This window comes from Hyaloscypha bicolor, assembly GCF_002865645.1.
Source record: "Hyaloscypha bicolor E unplaced genomic scaffold K444scaffold_87, whole genome shotgun sequence".
Lineage (NCBI taxonomy): Eukaryota > Fungi > Ascomycota > Leotiomycetes > Helotiales > Hyaloscyphaceae > Hyaloscypha > Hyaloscypha bicolor.
Genome location: NW_020194589.1, coordinates 1,758,610 through 1,778,760, shown reverse-complemented (window position 1 = coordinate 1,778,760; position 20,151 = coordinate 1,758,610). Strand labels below are relative to the sequence as shown.

At 50.0% G+C, this 20,151-nt stretch overlaps 5 protein-coding genes across 5 annotated transcripts; 3 read left to right on the top strand and 2 right to left on the bottom strand.

Annotated features, from left to right (window-relative positions):
• The first annotated feature begins 5,448 nt into the window (after positions 1–5,448).
• On the top strand, positions 5,449–6,458 carry K444DRAFT_417228 (uncharacterized protein). The gene has a single exon (XM_024872675.1). The coding sequence runs from the start codon at positions 5,540–5,542 to the stop codon at positions 6,131–6,133; it is 594 nt and encodes a 197-aa protein (XP_024735767.1). The 5' UTR covers positions 5,449–5,539; the 3' UTR covers positions 6,134–6,458.
• On the top strand, positions 6,459–10,754 carry K444DRAFT_417282 (cell division control protein-like protein Cdc25). The gene is made up of 4 exons (XM_024872676.1): positions 6,459–7,686; positions 7,732–10,035; positions 10,084–10,300; positions 10,347–10,754. The coding sequence occupies exons 1-4, from the start codon at positions 6,784–6,786 to the stop codon at positions 10,670–10,672; spliced, it is 3,750 nt and encodes a 1,249-aa protein (XP_024735766.1). The 5' UTR covers positions 6,459–6,783; the 3' UTR covers positions 10,673–10,754.
• A 636-nt stretch (positions 10,755–11,390) lies between these two features.
• Positions 11,391–12,094, bottom strand: K444DRAFT_613662 (uncharacterized protein). The gene has a single exon (XM_024880396.1). The coding sequence runs from the start codon at positions 12,087–12,089 to the stop codon at positions 11,523–11,525; it is 567 nt and encodes a 188-aa protein (XP_024735765.1). The 5' UTR covers positions 12,090–12,094; the 3' UTR covers positions 11,391–11,522.
• A 2,132-nt stretch (positions 12,095–14,226) lies between these two features.
• K444DRAFT_630527 (uncharacterized protein) lies at positions 14,227–15,003 on the top strand (the record flags this gene model as incomplete). Its single annotated transcript, XM_024883225.1, has 3 exons — positions 14,227–14,375; positions 14,422–14,665; positions 14,755–15,003. The coding sequence occupies 3 exons, from the start codon at positions 14,227–14,229 to the stop codon at positions 15,001–15,003; spliced, it is 642 nt and encodes a 213-aa protein (XP_024735764.1).
• A 770-nt stretch (positions 15,004–15,773) lies between these two features.
• K444DRAFT_664075 (uncharacterized protein) lies at positions 15,774–16,184 on the bottom strand (the record flags this gene model as incomplete). The annotated part of the gene is made up of 1 exon (XM_024886920.1): positions 15,774–16,184. One exon carries the CDS (start codon positions 16,182–16,184, stop codon positions 15,774–15,776), a length of 411 nt encoding a protein of 136 aa, XP_024735763.1.
• Positions 16,185–20,151: the final 3,967 nt, after the last annotated feature.

Below are 20,151 nucleotides of genomic sequence, written 5' to 3'. Positions count from 1 at the left end.
CTCATACCCCTCCCTCTCAAGGGCGTTCAAACACTCAAACACTCAAGCACGCAAACCCACCAGTTTATGCCTTCACGCGCAACCTGACTCGATGAACTAGGTCGCCTTTGCTGACGCCTGCTCACCACCCCGCCGTACCTCACCGCTCAGATCACTGCATTGACGCGTTACTGCGTCTGCGCCTGCTTGTGTTCATGCAGTTCGAACGCAAGTCGTTCTCCAACATCCATTCGGGGCATCCACCATCGCACAACCCCGCTGCTTTTGGCCGCCCATGATACTTCCGCTTCCGTGCATTTCCCATACTCGTCGCGAGATCATTGGACGTTGGCCTCCGAGACGCGCGACACGTTCCCCTCAAAAAGAAAGCTTTCAGGATTTCACAGAGCTCACTTTAACTGTATTCGAAGCCCCTAACTCTGCGACATCGTCATTATCCTCGCTGCTTTTCGCTCCCTCTTTCCGCGTCGTGGAAGCCTGTCGAGTCCTTCTTGGGCTTAGGAGATCAACGACCTCATCAAAAGGCCCCTCTCCTCGATCCGTCGCTGCTGCAGTCGAACGCAAACGAATACTGCCAGGTACAAGCCCACCCCAGAGCAGTTCAGCTCCACTGTCGCATGGGAAGGGGTGTGGTGGGCTGTGGGCCACTGGTGGCAAACTGGCTGCTACTGTAATTATTAGGTGGGTTGGCCCACGAAGCTAGGAAGCGCTTCCCCGGAGCCGTTGATATAATTATCCTGGCCTCAAACCTTGTGGGTGTGCTCCCGAACGAGAGATTACCGTGCCTTTTGCAACGAAATTTTTTCACCGCAGCGCAGGGGGGTCGGGACGCAGCTCAAACGAGATGAGGGGCATTATTCGATGGATCCTGCGTGATGGGACGATTGTTCCTGGACGATCAGGACTCAGGAACAAACGCGCCATACATCATAGCGATGATCAGATCTCAATGGGATGATGACGGGCCAGATGAGAGACATCGAATGCGATCTCTCCTCCCGAACGGGAAAACGGGTCCACGGTGATATTCAGGGGAAGTCGGCCCAAAGTCTCAATTGCGGCACTGTGACTGAGGACTTCTGCAGCCGCCGGCATCTCAGGCTTCGATGCCCCTCATCGAAGCCTGCAAGGCTGCAACGTGCTTCCAAGCGTTCTATCGGGGATTTCTGATTCATTTGCCCATCTCGCCTCCCCCCCCCCTCCCCCTTTCAGCCCTCAAACCCGACACCTCATCTCGGCGGCCGATCCCCACCACTCCCTCGTCCCATGTAGGGTTGCTGGGTTGTATCGTTACCCGTAATAACGTAAAAAGGTTCCACCATTACGTACCGTAATGAGCTTTTATCGTTACAGCACGTGCTTTTTCTTAGGGGGGATTTTCGGGCTTTTCAGGGCTTTTAGAGGCCCTTTCTGAGATATTTTAGGCTTTCAAGGGCCTAAAATCAGGGCTTGCCGAGCTTATCTCGGCTAATTTAAGGGTGAAGAGCGAAGCAAGAGACTATACTATATTGGGAGATTCTTATTACTTTTCAGGCTTAGCTCGCCTTAACTCTCATACCTAATGAGGTTAGTATATTACATGACTGCTGCGAGTACAAGCAGTGGAGGGTCTTTGAGGTCTTTACAGTGGCGGCAATGGGCGAATTACGTGGGTTGTCCAGGTTTTTTTTTCCAGGGCTCCTTTTCAAAGGCTTCGTAAACCCAATTATGTTTAAGAGCATACTGAACGTTATTGCCTCCCATTTTGTCGATTATTTTGGTATTAATGGTTAATAATTAGGAGAGATGGAGAATTCAGGAGAGAGATTTTTTACTGCCGCTTGCTTACCGCTCACCGGATTAGGCTAGTACGTCACATGACTGTAATATAAGGTGTAAAATGCTTTTATCATTACATTACGGTGGTAATAATAATATACTTTTCTTTTACAATAAAGTAGCAACCCTAGTCCCATGAAATGATGAAATTGATAAATTGCCCGAGAAAGAACAAATCTCGGTATCACCATCGTAGACAGCGACTTCTAATTCGTCGTCCCGTTATAACCTTCTTGACTCACTGAGACATGCCTGTCCCCACCCTCGTAAATTTAATATTTTTATCAAAAAAAAATCTGAAACCTTGAAAGGACCCCACTCCAACTCGGCGGACCCAAGGATCAACGGGTCCCCGGGACGCTTGCCATCCAATCAATGCGTAATATTACGGGCAAAGATGGTGGCATTCCGGGATCCGGGAGACGGATTTCTGGGTCGGTGGTGGAGCAGGAGTTAGTAGTGGCGTCACTACTGGATGATGTTGATGAAGGACAGCAGTAGGTAGACTAGTAGTAGGTTCCCGGGCCTTCCGCGCGGATGGGATCCCGCGATTTTGGGGGGATCTTGACTCTTGACTGGATCTGGCTGGCTTTTTGATGAAGTGTTTTCCCTGGGTCGGAGGGGTCCGAAATTGGCTGGTTAGAATTATTTTTTTGTTTGCTGTTGGAGGGGCAAAGGCTTGATAGGCTGCGGCAGTCCGATGGGTTGGGAACGATTGATGGGGGGGAGTCGAGGGAGAAGGAAAGGCCCGCTCCTTCGGTACCGGAAAGGGGAGGGAAGGTTTCAACTTTCAAGGAAGTGGAGGAGGCTCCATTATTTGGCGCACGCGTTCAGGTTTATCTGATCTTTGGCTTCGTCCCTGAGTGAAGCAGCGGAATTTATGAAAACGCGAAGAGAAATTGTGCAGGTTCTGGAGCACAGATTTTGGTTGGTGAATTGGCAGTTCCTGGCACAAATGAGGCTGATTGGGTGGGGGCTGCAACACAAAGCCTCACGATACCCCTTCAGCCTTGACCCCGCGATTCTGGATGAAATCTGCCCCTGGATTGCACCTCTCATGTGAAGGATGCATGAATTGTAAATCATTATGATGATAATAATCAAGCCCGGTGTAATCATATCATGATCAAGTCGCCGAATATATACTGCATTAAGCACTATATGAAGAGCGTATAAAGCGTGCATAATTCGTCACGTGGAACGGAGTAAATTAATGGACTTGATTGTTGGGGATCAATACGAAACCGCGCCAGTCAAATAGAGCATTCTGATTGGCTATAGGTCACATTATGGCATATCTGCACAATAATAGCAGCGGCCGCATAAGCAGGTGCAAATGCAAAGAATAAAAGCTGGATTTCTCTATGAGAAGGACAGGAGGAAAGCAATATAAGACAAATGTTTGAAGTCTTAGGGGGGGGTCCCCGGCCCCCAACTCCCCCGGATATAAAAGCCGCAAGAGAGAGATTCTTTTAATATACTAAGAGATAAGATCACAGGCTTTAATCTTGGGGGAGACCCTCCCATACGCCTCTGGCGGTTAAATATTTTCCCGGATCATGTAACGGGAGATTTCCATACCAGCCACCTACCTAGCTTCGCTTTCGACAAGTCAAAAAATCTTACTTTTAATAATTTCAGCATCCCTACTCATGTAGAGTCTCGGAGGCTGACAGGTAAAAAGATACTTTTGATGGGGTCGGGTCAAGGCGCGCACACCAACCGTCGGTCACACACGTGAAGCATGTCCAACTGCCTCTTTCGTTGCCCCTCACAATTATCGTTGAAGCTTCGGAAGTATGATCCGCGCTGGAATCCGCTTCAATAATCCGTACTCGCTCGATGTTCTTCTTATCGGATCTGAGCGGACGGAGCGTTCTCGAAGCGGAAGGTTCTTCGACCGCGACCTCCATCTCCCAAAAATCTCAGGAGGGGAGAAAAGCTCGGGTCTCATTTGCTAGGGGTAGCTAGCAGACAGAGATTACGTTACACAAACGTGCCCGCGAGGGCCGTTATCAGGTTTCTGCACTCTGGGAAGATGGGGACTCGGGAGAGAAACGTTGCTTGTTATCGATATCTGAGTTGCTGGGAATCTTTTTGCAGCGGGGCTGGGCCCTCCCACGCTCGAGTGTGGTTGCGGTGGCGGCTGAGGAATAATAGGGGTAAAGAAAGACACGTGCGCCAAGGGGCTCAGCTGCTGCCGTTATCCGTATGCTGTGCGATGGCGTATGGTGTCGGATTGCGGTGTGAGGTTTATTTTTGATATTTGCTTGTGGGAGGTCTCGGGATGGTGGTTGGTGGGTTGGTGGGTTGGCTGTTGGCTAGGTGGGAAAAGTAAGTGGCCGTTGAACGGGAGGCAGGGTGGGGGTGACTTTGGTGGGAGTGAGATGTGGATTTGGATCTGAGAAGTTAGAATGGTGACTGCAAGACTTTGAAGCTTCTCCTGACAAAGCAGTCTTGCTCTTGCTGGATACCGATATCCCAGTCCCAAGCCCAAAGTATCTTTTCAATCGTGGGGCCGAGCCTGCTCTGGAGAATGTAGACGGCCCGAATTGGACGACGGAGCCAGAAGATGCAAGAGGTTCGGTTCGGGAAGGACGGGTCAGCTGCTTGACTAAGGGGCAACGGTCGCTGCACACGACAAACTTCTACTGTGTGATCGGTCACTTTCTCATTGGTCCCAGATTCTCACTCTGTTAAAATCCGGTTCATCGACTGCGCTGCATAGTGGTGGCAAACCGAGATTTTGGTCACGTGATCAGCGTCAATTTTCTCTCTTCTCTCTCAACCATTCCAGAGGCTCTTTTGGGCTACCGTACTTACCACGCGGTTTACCAGTCACGGATATCATGCGCAGTCTCATCTGACATGGCGAACTATACTTGAATCGAAGTATGGGCGGCACATTGGTCTGCAACCACCAGAAAATGCGGAGAGAGGTGACCCCTGGGCGAGCTCCCTCATAAACCCCTGCATAACTTGAGTCCTTTCTCCTTTGAGATTTATGCATTAATTCGCCGAGCAGAATCGAGGCCGATTGGCTCGCAAAAACCGCTTGAAAGGTACGTTGTGGTGTTCGTGGGAGAAAAGGTAGATTTATTGTGCATAATGAGGGGTCCCCTCCTCCACATTTTTCGGGCTTGGGAGTAGAACATTCTTCGAACACGCAGGCCGCAGACCGCGGCCCTTCTCTGATCAATCGAAGAAGAAGAGGCTTGTGAAGAAATCCCCGGCCGCACGGGAATCTGCACGCTCAACTGTACTTGCTCTGCATGTCCTCCTAGACTGTTGCTTCTATGAGGCTTGCTGGAGAATTGAAAGTACGTACTGTCGTTCTCACTCCGAGCTGAGAAGACCCCATGATCCTGCTGTGACGATTGATTGCGCCATATTTATTGGGGCATTCCTCCAGGTCCAAGGAGGCTCCTGGTAGTCAGCGTGGCCGGCTCGCACAAAGGTCTCCGAGTGGCCTCTCCCAGTTACTGACGTTGGTTGGGATAGTTGGTTGCACATATGATTGACTGGAGGCCTGCAAGACATCGAGGGGTCTCGCCGGCTGGGGGGGAAGGGGGGTTTTGAGATGATCAAGCATCAGTCTATCAACTAGACAGAGCTCGCAGACAGGCTTTCAGGGGCGCGCTCCGGTGGTCTCAGCCTTGGCAGGATCGCGCTGCCAGGCGTGTCGATCAGCGGGCAGATAACAGATGTCGTAACTTGTCAGATGAGAAAACGAGGCGGTGGTGTAGGCGGTGGTGCTGGCTTAGGTGCTGGCTTTGGAATTCTAGTTCATGGTAGAAGTGTCTCTCTTCACTACTTCGTCTACTTCTACTATGCCTCACATCCCTTCCCCTCCTGCCCCTCGCTGGACCATCGCCTGGCCTGGCCTGGCCTGTCTGGCTGGCTGGCTGGCTGGCTATCAATCTTCTGCCAATCCAGCGCCAGCCCCCTTTTTGGCTCTAGCTCGGCCAGGCCCCCCTCGCTAAGTGAGCTGCGAGCTGCGGCTTTTCTCACCACTACTGCACCAATCTCTCCCGACTGGGCCAACCGCCTATCGAAGAACGCCGCCGCCGCCGCCGCCGCCGGGTCCACACACGTTTCCCCAACACCAGAGGCAGATCAGATCAGATCAGAGCCGGGGGCCTCGTGCTGTGTGAAAGTCCTCTCTCTCTGCCTGCGGTGTCTGTCTGTCAGTCGTCGACCAGTAGCAGCAGAAGGCACTCCCACGACCAGGTCAATCCTCTCGCCCCGGTCTCTCTTCATCCATATCGCCCCCAGGCCAGATCTCTCTTCATCGCCCTTCGAACATCGAGATTGAGTAGAGTGAGTGAGTGAGTCGAGTCAGCGTCCGTGGCCCGCCATTGAAACGCCAAAACCCAAACCTCCAAGCACAAGCACAAGCACAAGCACAGGCAAGCACAAGCAAGCACAAGCAAGCACAAGCACCTCCTCCCCCAACATTCCGCACCGCCTCTCCTCCACCAACCGCCCCTCCTTGGAGCCTTCTCCTGAACGCGGTATCGAGCAATCAATCCTGTCCTTCCCGCTCCCCGCAGGCTGCTCTTCTCCTCGGCCCCCCCCCCCCCTCTCCACTCTTCACTGCACCGCATTGCACTCAACTCCTTCCTTTCCCATATTCGCCGTCCGCCTGTTAGCGACATTCATGATCAGCTAGGAAACCCGTATGCTGCTGTGACAGCCAAAACTCAGCGAATTGTGTCGACTCGCTGCCCGTTACCCGCCCACACAGAGCCCGCCGACCACTCACGTCGCAATCTTGAACAAAGTCCCAATATAGCAAATCACTCTTTTTTCCCTGCCCCTCTATACCTATACGGCTCCATCTGCGATAACTTCTCCACGCGCGACGATTTACGACCGGTGCCTCGACTCTGCAACGCCAAAAAAGAAAAGGAAACGGTTCGAGCGATGAATTGATCCGAGCCGGCACCACGGACAAACATCATCATGCTTATGACACTCCGAAGCAACGGCATCTTTCCTGACCAGCAGAATCCGCAATCCATCGATCATTACACCGCGAGCCAGATCGCGGAGACGGTTGTACAATACACAAACGAAAGCCCGCTACGATCTTCGACGGCAAATCGCTCCAACGGACAATATTCCCCATCTTCGACATCATTTGCAACTGCACAGAGATCGCGGGCTGCAGCGACGCGACGATCACCGCCTCTGATGAACGGACTTGGGAACGCACCTCAGCCGCAGATGTACGTGCGAGCGCTATACGACTACGAAGCGGACGATAGGACGAGCCTGAGTTTCCACGAGGGAGATGTTATCCAAGTCATCACGCAGCTGGAAAGTGGTTGGTGGGATGGGGTCATCAATGGTGTGCGAGGCTGGTTCCCGAGCAATTACTGTCAAGTGATTACGAATCCGGAAGAAGTCTTGGAAGACCAACAGAATGGATTGGGAGGAGACGCGGACGACGAAGAGGTCGACGAAGAAGAGGAGGACCCTGAGTATGACGAAGAACAGTACGATGAGGATGAGGGGGATTCTGAACGAGATGATCTGACACAGTTACCGATGGAGGGGGCGAACAATAACGACCGGACAAGAGCTGATTTCTGGATACCGCAAGCCACCCCTGATGGAAGATTGTTTTATTTCAACACGGAAACAGGTGAGGCTAGTATGGAACTTCCGTTAGAATCGCCCTCCTCCGCCACGGAGAATGGGCCCCGAGATCGGATGAATGTCAACATTCCAGAGAAGACCAGACCTCCACCAGAGATGATGGTAAACAGAGGCTACATGCAAGATGATGATGACGACTCGGACGGTAATTCTGCTTCGGAATTGGATGGAGAAAATCTTATGCTCGCTTCTAGAAGTTCATATGTAAGTTTCGATGCATCATACTTGCTGCGGCTGCTAACTCGACAGCCACGAAAGCGCCGGTCACTTGTCTCTGATGGTGTATCGCCTGCGACGTCTATGGATTCCATCAACGGGATGTCTCCCATCACTCGCTCTCGAACCGACCCCTTCTCTGCGAATCTATCCATGGTCACCTCCATGCCAATCATGGGGCCCTCCACAACCTCCTTTACCAACACTGCACTTGGCCCACCACATGCTGCTTCGCTGCCTCGGTCTTTCTTTGATGATGGCTCTGCTGCACCATTAACTTGGAACAGACTCGTTGCCAACATGAAGAAAGCTGTCGACCGATACAGAGACGCAATCAACAACAGTGAGCGATCGGAATATGTGCGCCGAGCCGAAGATATCTCGGATCATCTCCGATTGCTTCTTGCTGCCGGATCAAGGACCACAGATAATCACTCTGGTCAACCGTCTATCATATCCACAAACAAGGCGTTATATCCTCACTTCCGAGACATGATGTCGAAGTTCTCAAAATTGGTTATATCTTCACACATTGCTGCGGCCGATTGGCCAAGTGCAGAATCATATCAGAAGTGTCTGGCAGAGGCAGAAGGTGTTCTTCAAGGAGTCTTTAGCTACGTCGAAGTTGCAAGACAACAACGGGGCGAAGATATTCCTCGACTCTTGCCTGGATTCGTCATTGGTAGCACTACAGGAGGCAGCTGGCAGAATAATGGCCTTGGTTCCCGAGATCCATTGACCTCGAACTTCTTGGATGAAGATGAGGCACTTATAGAGCCTTCTGCAACGCTGGATGCCAAGTTGACAGAGCGCCTGGACGATCTGAAGCGCATGTTGATTTCAAGTATTAGAAAGTTGGAAGAGCATCTGGTCGTCACCGAAAAGATTATTACGCCTTACAGACACGAGCTCATTGCAAACAATGTCTGTTCGGCAGCTAAGAAAGTTCTAGAGATGTTCAAACCGTGGGTGTCCACTGTCGAATCGATCAACCTGTCCGTGTTAGGGAACAGTTTTCAAAATCCTCAACTGGTCGATTTTGCATCATATAAGCAGAGCTTGTATGATAACATTTCGGATTTGTTGTTAGGCTGTCAATCGGTCGCAGGTCCTTTAGGAGACGAATGGGCAGAAGTCCGCGGCGAATCACTAGAAGGACGCCTGAATTATGTTCGCCAATGTGCGAAGCAGCTTGAGACGAATTCCTCGCAAGTCGGATTTTCTCTTCAGCTTTTGAGCGAGCAGGTACAGATGGCGCCGCAGCAGGATCCACCACCTCGCGAAGATAGCAGACCGCGAGATACTCGGAGAACCGAGTCATCCTACGAGCAATCTCACCAACGAACCACTTCTCGCGTTAACCCCGTTTTACAGAGGCCAGGGTTAGCAGCCATTGGACAATCACAATCATACTCAGAAGGGGATCCAGCTGCGAAGTACCGCCCGGGAGAGAATTCAAAGGTACTGAAGTTCTTCGGAGAGGAGCCAAACAATCGCAGAGATCAACCACAACAAGATGAAACCCCTGATTCCCTGAAACTCGACCACGAGGATGATATTCAATACGATATGAAAGTTCAGCCGCCTCAACTCAAAGGTGGAACATTGCTCGCTCTTGTTGAGCAACTCACTCGCCATGACAAGCTGGATTCAAATTTCAACAATACCTTCCTTCTGACTTATCGTTCTTTTACTACCGCTCGCGAGCTTTTTGAACTGCTGGTAAAACGTTTCCAAATTCAACCACCTGAAGGCATGGCTTCAGCCGACTATGAAATTTGGAGGGACCGCAAGCAGAAGCCAATTCGATTCAGAGTTGTCAATATCTTGAAGAGTTGGTTCGACAACTTCTGGATGGAGGACCAGAGCCCCGAGACGAAGGCCTTGATTCGAGATGTCTACACATTTGCCAGGGACACGGTCAAGACAACTGAGACACCCGGCTCGGGTCCCTTGATGACGGTTCTGGAACAGCGGTTGAAAGGACAAGATACGACTGCGAAACGTCTTGTCCTGACCCTGAGTCAAGCCACCCCAATGCCTATCATGCCAAAGAACATGAAGAAACTTAAATTCTTGGACATTGATGTCACTGAATTTGCACGCCAACTGACAATCGTGGAATCGAAGCTTTATGGAAAAATCAAGCCCACCGAATGCTTGAACAAGACTTGGCAGAAGAAGGTTGCTGAGGGGGAACCAGAGCCCGCGCCCAATGTCAAGGCTCTCATCCTACATTCCAACCAGTTGACCAACTGGGTTGCGGAAATGATATTGACCCAACTGGATGTCAAAAAGCGTGTGGTAGTCATCAAGCACTTTGTCTTGGTGGCTGATGTAAGTATTTCCAATCTGATGTATGTTCTATTATTGACCAATCGGCAGAAATGTCGTCAACTGAACAACTACTCAACCCTCACATCGATCATCTCTGCTCTCGGAACAGCACCAATCCATCGACTCAAGCGTACTTGGGATCAAGTTCCTCAAAAGACGTTGACAGTTTTAGAGTCAATGCGAAGGCTGATGGGCAGCACGAAGAACTTCGGCGAATACAGAGAAAGCTTACATTTGGCTAACCCCCCTTGCATTCCATTTTTTGGTATGTATCTACTGGAGGTTTATTGACATGAGACTTACGAATATAGGTGTCTACCTCACTGATCTTACATTCATTGAAGATGGTATACCTTCAATCATCAAGAAGTCTTCTGCGATCAACTTCGCCAAACGAGCGAAGACGGCAGAAGTCATCCGTGATATCCAACAGTACCAGAATGTGCCTTATCCCTTGCAGCCAGTACCAGAACTGCAAGACTACATCTTGAGCAACATGCAAGCAGCAGGGGACGTACATGAGATGTATGAGAAGAGTTTAGCGGTAGAGCCACGTGAAAGAGAAGACGAGAAGATCGTGAGGTATGTTCCACTGCACAGCGTAAGGACGTATGGCGGCTTCAGTTTAGTAATGTGAAATGCCTGCACTTCAAGCCACAATCACTAGTCTACAGTCGGAAGAAAAGTGCTTACTCAAATGGTTCATTATAGGGTTTTGGCTGAGTCTGGCTTCCTTTGAGCCAATGTCAACGAAGGCAACCCGTACACGCATGACGCTAAGAGCTACGACCCCCGAAGGGGATGTTTGACGACGACATGACACATATACCAGCTTCCCTAAATCCGGTACAGATATACATAAGACGATCCCCAAATCGCCTTCGGTGCCACCACACAGCTTTGTTATCATCCGATCGATACCCATCATATTCAACCAGCATATTCGGCTTACATAACATTTATTCGAACTTTTCCCCATACACCCCTCATAGATGTCTTTGGGTCGTGCTTTTTTATTTATCCCAGTGGTTTTATTGCAGGAGGATATATCATAAGGCGAGATGTGGCGTTAAGATCACGTATGTGGCATGCAAAAGCTTTCTCCTGGGAAATGCCACATCTCAAATCCGAAGGTACAGTCGCAATGGCGCACGATGGAGTTTAATTGCCAGGATATTCTGGGGACATAGGCAAACTTAGGCGCTCTAATAGGGTCTGATCTTGAATAACAAATAGAAGATCCACGGATCAGATCTTCCGCAGACCTCACGACCGATGCTCTCTTTTTTCCTATATCAGTGAATGAAAAAGTGGTTCACCTCTACGGACTTGAGCGCGCCTGGAACCTGGGCATCAGCTGACCTTCTTCTCTCGCTTCTTGAAAGGCATATGACAAGAAGCATAGGATTTTCGGGTGGATTGGAGCCCAAAGGCAGCTCCATGTCGCCATCAAGTAAAGATGTGACCTCCCTCCCCAGTCAAACAATCTATATCCCCACAAACGCGTCCTTCCTGGGAGCTTGCATCCCCTCCATTGCTACCCTGGTTAAATGGTTGGGAACGGACATTCTCGGCGAATCTACCGCGGCTAATTGGGGGTTCTCTGCAGTGGGTGGGCGAGGTACAATATGAGGTGGTCTCGTGGAACGTGGCTTCCATTGAACCATTAGACCGCAGTCCGCGGCGTGCGTCGGCGGGGCATCCTGGTCTGCCATGTGAGGTGGACGGCCCACACGGTTGGATGTGGGGATGGCGGTAGCGGGTGAAAGTGGCCAGGCTTGGAAGAAGATATCGCTCAGAACTGTGCCCACGGGAGCAGCGGGCCGAGGCTCGCGGACGGAGAGCGGGAGTTGGGTGTTGGCGTTCGTTGGCATTCGCATTGGGTGAGTTTTTGCACAAATGGGTGGGGGGGGCCTGTCCCTTCTTGGTTTTCGATGCTTGTTACTCTTGCTTTGGCGGGGGTTTTCTTGTGAGGTGGAAGTGCAGAAGTTTGGCGGGGTAAGAGTGAGGCCGATTTTAGGTTTGCAAGGAGCGAGTGCTGATGTGGCAGGCATGTGGGTTTGAGGGCTCGTGTCTGGTATTCTATCCTCGCATTTGGACGGCGTGAGCCATGTGCACAGGACGGGACGGGTATTTCCAGCATGGCGAAGCTTTTGATCTTGGACGAACTGCGGTGTGGTGGGGTTGGGAGGGGTTGGGTAAATTGGATGGATGTTTCGGGAGGTGTTTCGCGGCTGAATGAGGCAAGCCTGATCTCACCTTCATGCAGTAACTCCTCTCCACGCGAAAAGGGGCAGCTCGCTTAATGTCCACATTAAAAAAGGTAATCCAAAAAAAACCAAAAGACAAAACCAATCACCCTAATCCTCTCGGACCAGGGCTTTGGAAAGCCAGACGCACTAAGTTTTGAAGTTTTAACCACTTTGCGTTGGAAGGGGAGAGGAGGGGAGGGGGTTGGTTTAGCATCTTTGCAGACGGGTATGGGAGAGATCAACTGAACAATACAATCTTTGATCGATTGTAATAGGATTTCGCTTCTTTTAGGCTCTGAAGGCCACATCGGAAATTGGAGCTCGTTGGGAGCGGTGGGGTGGTCCTATGGAGTACGTGTATTCGTCACGTGGTCGTTGTTGACTTCGTCGGCTCTGTTCTCTCCAGAGAGGCAGAGAGAATTGCAATCTCCTCGGTGATAGTACCAGAAGCATACCGCTAGGGCCGAGATAGGTACCAATTCAGACTTGTTTTGGCTCTTTCGCATGTGTGCCTTGAGTCCGAGAGAAATGGTATTCTCTCATGTTCACTATGGCAAGTTGGTAGAAATTTGTCCATCTGTGGGAGGTTTATCTTAATGTGTGAGCATGGATAAGAGACAAGAAAGCTCGGGGAGTTCACTTGAGAGGGCAGAAAATGGACCTCTTCACTCCAACAGAGTTAATAACCGAGTAGTCTTCGATCTTCACTTCGAACTTCATCCCTGTGAACGACGTTACCAAGAATAACTCCAATGCCAGATAGAATATTGCTTCTCCCCAGAGTGCATAACAAAAGCCGTCTTTCTCATTGTATCAAAGTTTGCAACATACATAGTCTCAGTCTTGCCCGAACCTAATGCATTACCAACTCCTCGTCCTTCACCTTGTTCAGAGAAGACTGACATAGCCAACTTTCATCTTCAGACTACGAGTCAGTTCTTTTTTCAGACAAGTCGCAAAAATTCAACTTCAAGGGAATCTCACTCTACTTCACTTCACTTCACATCACATCCCCAAGCAATCTTGTCCTCGCTTAAGCTTCTGCGCCTTCTCTTTTTCAATTCCTTTCCTCTCTCTCATACTCGCGCTCCACTCAGCAGGGAGAGACCTCAGCTTCCAAGAGCACCAACAATAGATTCTCCTGGAACATTGAGCACATATTCATTAGTTCAGAATATCAGGAGGTTGTTGTCTCGAATCCCTTCACCTTCATTGTTTGTTCCAATGGACCATCCAGTGTCTCCTCGAAAGAAATCACATACCGGACATCAAATCAAAAGAGCCACACGCATCACTATTGATTTGACTGGTATCAGTGATGATGGCGATGACAAACCGCCCCCAACAAAGCCGCCAACAGAACCTCGCAAGCTATCAAAAGACCAGGACTCCGCACTTAGCGAGCTTCACCGCACCACGCATTTTCTAGCAGAAGACAAAACAAAGGGGCCACTGAAACTAGAGCGCCTCTTCCCTCCAGTACTCACCCCCAGAGATGCCATTGATACCAGATTCTAGGGGTCATTCTCAGTCGAGTCCTCCTGCTTCAGATTTCACCAAACCTGCAATTTCCCCGTGTCAGACTTCTACTATCCCATGTCACTCAACGAAACTTCAACCATTAAATCAAGAGTGGATACAAAACTTTCGCCAACGGCAGCGAGACAAGTACAGGAGTCAAACACGGCACACTGCGAGGCGACGTCTTCCTGTGGCGAAAATCCAACGAGCTAAGAGACCACTAATGAAGCCAAAGATATCCAATCAAAGAGGAAGAAAGAAGCCGGTGTTGCACATCCGTGATATATACGAAGATTTCGAGGCCTCGCAAAGATGCAATGTCGAGCGGGGCTCATGGTCTTCTACCTCCCGAGGTCATGCGGAGCAAGAGAACAAACTTATTTATCTACCTAGGATTGAGGGCTGCAAAGAAGTGACCATGGAAGATGTGAAAGAATTTGAAAGGAAGGAGAGCGAGTTTAAAGATGCCTTCTCCCAGACAATCGACCATGTTCTAAGCAAGGCAGAGGATGATGCACTTGCAATTTCTTTTCCCTCTCCTTCACAGACCGAGAGACCGACCTTCCTGTAAGTACACATCCTTTTTAAAATAAAACTCGGCCAACTGTGATAGGAAACCACTTTCCGGCTTCGTTCGTATTCCTCTTGGACCGCATACATTCGATGTTTATCGGGACTTCCTCCAGTACCGCTGCCCGATACTCTTACGATTTTGCATGCAGGCTGCGTCAACACCGGAATGTCTAACAGATGTTGATCCCGAAGTCTTTGGGCTCTTCGTTCAATGGCTCTATACGCAGTCACTCCTCAACAAGTATGGGCAACCGGCATATCAGCACCGACTCATAGGACTCTGGGTATTGCTAAAAGACTGTGCATGGCGCAGCTACAAAACGACGCCATTAACATGTTAGACGAGCGGAGGATACTAGAAAATTGTATTCAGGTGAAGTCGCTCCGGTTCGTATACGAGAATACCGAGACCGGCGATGCGTTGCGAAGGTATTTAGTGGATGTTTGCCTCCCAAGAATGCACACTTTCTCCCTTGAGATTCGAGAAGATTTCTTTCCAAACGAGTTCGAGAAGGAAGTCACGGGCGCGGAGTTGGCGAAGTTGGAACGGGACGTAGGAGAGGACGAAGGTGAGGGGACCGGCGAGGACGGGCGTGATATGAGAAAATATCACGTTTGTTAAAGGCGCCAGACCTGAGGACAGGTATTGATTTCAGAGACGATATTGTTAAACTGTAGGGACAAACGCGCAGAACTTCAAATTAATCAATCACCATGCCTTGCATTAGACCGCCTTGAATTATATCAGGTATATTGGTGACATCGGTGATGAGCAATTGATCAGTCGTAGTGAGGCTATTAGTCCGTTTTCTCCTGGAATCTGAGCTCTCGTTGACATATCATAATATTGTGACTAATTCTACAAATCCGATGTTTTGCTGTGCTCTGAAAAGCCAAGCCTATTTCGACTCCACATCGTACAGACGACGGAAAGAACGGCAACGGTGATATCAACCACGCTGAGTGCAACTCTGTTTCCACATCCAACTCTTCGTCCTCCAACTTTGTCCGATTGACCAGGTTCCAAATTTCAGACATTGGTACTGGTCGTTCGCAGACCCGGGGCCTTCTCTTGGAGGATCTGACTGTTGTTGGAGAAGCTCCGGCATGGAAATCCTGGCGCTCTGTAATGTCAACCATGCTGAGTGCAAGTCTGTTTGCAAAATTCTGCATAGGCCTGCAGTACTCTTTGTCAGAAACAACAGAACCCGCAGCGAGAGCATTGATGTGTCTTGATTTGGGAGTCCGGGTTCTGCATCTTGAGGAGGGGAGCTATACAGTTCCCCATCCTCTGCAGTCATCCATCACTTGGTCTCTCTGGTGATGCTTTGACAAACCGCTCACGAAAACACCCAGTAGCATCCTCATCGAGTCCGAAATCCATCGCATTGCTCAAGCGAATCTCGTCTCCTCAATTGTCTTTTGCTCCTTTGACTTTTTGGCCCTGGCAGGGCGGCCGCGCTTAGCAGGATCTCCTCCATTCTGTCCTGCCTGATTCAACTTCTCCCGAGATTCCTTGCTTCCGACGCTGATTCCATTCCTCCCCGTCTCCAAGATCACCTTCATTCTCTTCTGCCCCTGCTGCCTCCGTCCCATGTCTGGATTTTTCATCTTGCCCCTGAACTGACGCTTCTGCAGAAGAAACTCCAACTGCTCAATCTCCTCATCAAGTAATCGGACACTGGCGCTGAATCCTTGAGGTTGATTCTTGAAAATTAGAATTGGCATTCGGTCGTAGCCTGTCCGAATTCTCCTCAGTTGGCCCTCGGTGACCTTCGCAATGCGAACGGAGCTGTCAACCATGCCGAGTGCATGTCTACTTGCAGATCCTATAGTTGCCCAAGCCCATACTACCAGCCATCCTTGGCAGTCATCAACCGCCTTGTCTGAGGCGCCAGGGTTTCATTGGATGTGCATGGTTTTGGCGCCAAAGCCATGCTTCTCAATTTCAGGGCTCGAGTGCCACGAGACCCGGTATAATTTCGGTCTATTGATAGAGTTTTCTAGAATCTCACGATTGACCCTGGCAAGAAGCGCGACAATGTGAGCTGATGTTGCTTTGTCCGCACTGCCCGTTGATCCTACCGGTTGAATACCCCACTGGGGCTTCTCTTGCCTTCCTCCTCACACCTCGACCCACCACACATCATTCTAGATTCTTCCGCGCCATTGATTGATCATCATCAAAAGACCCACGATGGTCTACTCCTGGGATAGATTGTTTCTCCAGTCATTACTTTCTTGGATCCTTCTCCGGATGCGGTTGTCTAAGGCCAGATTCCAACGAGAGCGCGGAGAGGCGATTCAGTCAATTGGGGGGTCCTTAGCTGCGGGTCATCCTGCACTCTCCTACTATCCCTGAGGGTAACCATGCTTCAATCATCTCGATTGGTATAGTACCTAGCGACCAGGGATAATCTACTTTTTGACCGTTCTCCTTTCCGTGACCACTTCAGGGCCAATTCAATACGGCGTTCTGCCCATTGTGTTTCTCTTGGACTGAAAGCGTAGACGGTGGAGGTCTTTGTGGACCTTTGGCATGCGGTTGTCAAGCACTCCAAGAGTCCGTAAAGACCTCCACTATTTTAGATCCAGGCCTGCTTTATAGATTTTGCTTGGTCATAAGACAAAACCAACAGGAAAGATCTTCAGGCCGAATTAGGGTTGAGATTCTGGTGAGACTCCAGATGCTTCGTTTCTGCTGTGTGAGAAAGAGGCGACTATCGGGCTCTTCTCCAACTATTCAAAAGCCTATTGAGCGGCAGCGTCGTTGCCTAGATGGGAGAGATCGAAGCGGGTTGATTCGATGTTTGAAAAGTCGAAGGCCGCAGAGGACAGTGGTGCAATGCTGAGCATGGGCTATGCGGTAGAGTTTGCTGCCTTCTTCGAGAGCTTCAAATGTTCAACGAACTGCAAATTCATTTCACAGGTCAGTGATCAGCAAGATACTGAGGCGGTGGTCGGGGGGGGGGGGGGGGGGGGGGGGGGGGGGGGGGGGGGGGGGCTCGTCTTCAGCGCGAGCTAATATGCATTAGCATACGGACGTCACATACCTTATCTGTTTACTCGTCTGGAGTAGATTCGAAACGACGAGCCGGTGGTTCGAACGCAGAAATCGAAGACTGTCCGAGGGTAGCAACGGCAATGCAAGGGAGGGGACCCATTGAGAAACAAATTTTGCTCCGACCTGGTGTATGGGAAGATAAAGATGTTTTAAAGGCCTCGTAGATACTTGGAACGAGATTGCTGACAGTATGAGTTGTTTGTCCGTGCAACACGTGGGACTATCTAAGGAGGTCTTGTGGTTTATGGAAGGCACTCTGCTGCTGGTGGCAAACAGCTTGCGAAACAGCTTGCAGAATGGGAGAAGTGTTTGAAAATGGGAGAACGCCATGGTAAGATTCGGGAATTCGGGCAGGGATCTATGGAGTTAGATGCAAAGTCTTGGTTATTCGAACCCCATACACGAGGTAAGCTCATGAATCAGGTGTCTGTCTATAAAAGAGGTAAGTACGAGTCAAGAATATATACAAATGTCACGTACCAAGGTAGGGGAGGCTTGTGCCATCCAGTCCCTTCTCTGAAATATGCTCCCAAAACCTCGTAGAGCAATTCAGGCCTACCTTCAGCTTTTGCATGAACTTAGTTTCCCACCCTCCTGTTCGGGTCGTCTATATTGAAGCAAGAAGGAAAAACAGATCGGAAGCATGAAGTACTTTTCCACCAACGGTGGTGGCGAGTGAGTTGCCGTTCAAGGTCTAAAAAGTTCTCTCTGCTGCTCCTGCATGCCCGTGCCCAACCAGAGTTTGGTCGAGCTCCAATGCAACTATAATAGAAATCAGTGTCCCGAACTTCCCAACTCCCAAGGATCAGGCCTTTTCGTCTCAACCAACTAACAGCAAGAGTTTTTCTGACAGTAAAATGACAAGCATTACTCACAGTAACGATTTGATCCTCGGAATTCCAAGAATCCAGTAGCGACAAACTTCAAGCTCGGTTTGCGCTACAAATTCAAGTTTATCTTCAACAGATCTGGTGTAGAAGCAATACTAAATCCTCTTCTAAGAGTAGTCAGGTGCGGGAATCAGTGACTAGGCCTCAAGAACGATCCTCTCCCAGTATATTCTCCAGTGTAGGTTCTGGTCACGGTGCAGACAAGATAGTCGAATTTGAACTTCAAAACCAACATAAGCCCATTGTTGCAATGTCCCTCAGCCCCTGAGTCCCAGGCCCGTGCGTATCGAGCCAATCGGATGTACAGTACCAGACTTGCCTCGGCACACTAATGGCGGATGCCAAAATCGCGCGAAGCTTTTTGGAACGTCAGTCGAGGATAGGATTCAGGATAATTACTGACCACAGGTCTTGGGTAGACATAGTAGTCCAAATAGACCCGGGAACGTAAGAGCTCGAATGCCAACGGTTGAAGCCAGCCTTAGCATCTCGAACATGTTCCATGAGCGAGATACAGTTGTAGAACGCGCCAGTCGCGATCGGTTCAGACAACTTGACAGGCAGTCATAAAATCACGGAGTTGTGCAAGTGCTGTCTGCCGTCTTTTGTAAACTGCTTCTAGGTGGCCATGAGACGCGCTGGGTCGGTTTGGATGTTTGCTGTTGCATTGATTTGGTCGATGCCGATTCGAATTTGTCAAGGGCGTTCTCGAACTGCTTGTAGAATTGCTTTGTATATAGAGCAAATAGTGGTATCTCCCTTTCCGTACCTGCATTTCCTTGGACGAATGACCTTTAGGCATGCGACATTGTGCATTGTCTATCTGCACTGAGAATTGTGTGCTGGAAGTTGCTAGACTTTTAGAGTTTTCGTTAGCAGTGCTTCTTTAATCGAAGAAGTTATACCTGCCTCTCCGCTTGCTAGTATTTCTGAGCGTGAATCCTGTCCAGAATTGTGCAAGAGTTTCCAGCCGAAGACTTGATCACGAAGCTGAGGACTGCCATATGTTTGGGTCTGTCAGACTCCTTTGTTGACAACGCCAATCTGATATATTAGACCCAGAAGACCGATAGACTGCTTGGCCGACACCGACAAAATATGCTACTGTCTTTCTCATGTACCCGCGGAGGTAGCTTTAGCTGCAGTAGAAGATTCTAGTCTTAGCTTCAGGTCAGCAATTTCTCAATATGGATTTGAAGGGCTCGAGTACCTTGACAGGGACGACAGAGACGGTAGTGGCGTAGCTTCCAGGTAGCGTGATGGAAATGCTACTACTCGAATCTTTGGAGCACGGCAGTTGGCCTTTCTGCTATCGAGCCCAAATGTGCTCCCAGTTCCTACCTCCATTGCGCTTCGGCGCCCCGAAGTATGTATCAGCTGTCAAGCAGGTTCTGATAGTCTCAGCGTGTTTCATCCGCAACCAGGCCCTCAAAGGGCCTCGGAGGAGAGCTCTTCCTGGCCTGTGTAATGATCGTGACTACCAGAGGAAAGGGAGTTTCTTCATCGATCGACCGGTTGAAAGAAGAGATACCTGTGCAGGAAGTTAGCCACGCTGGAATAGCAAGTGCCGAGGAAGGGGATTTGCCGTTACGAGAGCGGATGAGGTTTCTGGAAGGAGGGGAAGAGTATCGAGTACTCTCAACAAAGAAGCCCTGCTAGCTGAATGCACAGTCCCGCAGTAACTTAGCTGGCACGATTATTGCGGCAGGAGCAGAGCAAAGCTTGGAGTTTATTCCTGTGAGGGTTGCGGGAATCTTGAGGCAGGGCAAGAAATTATTTGATTGAGGCCCCTCGCCGCAGCATTGAGTAGCCCGAG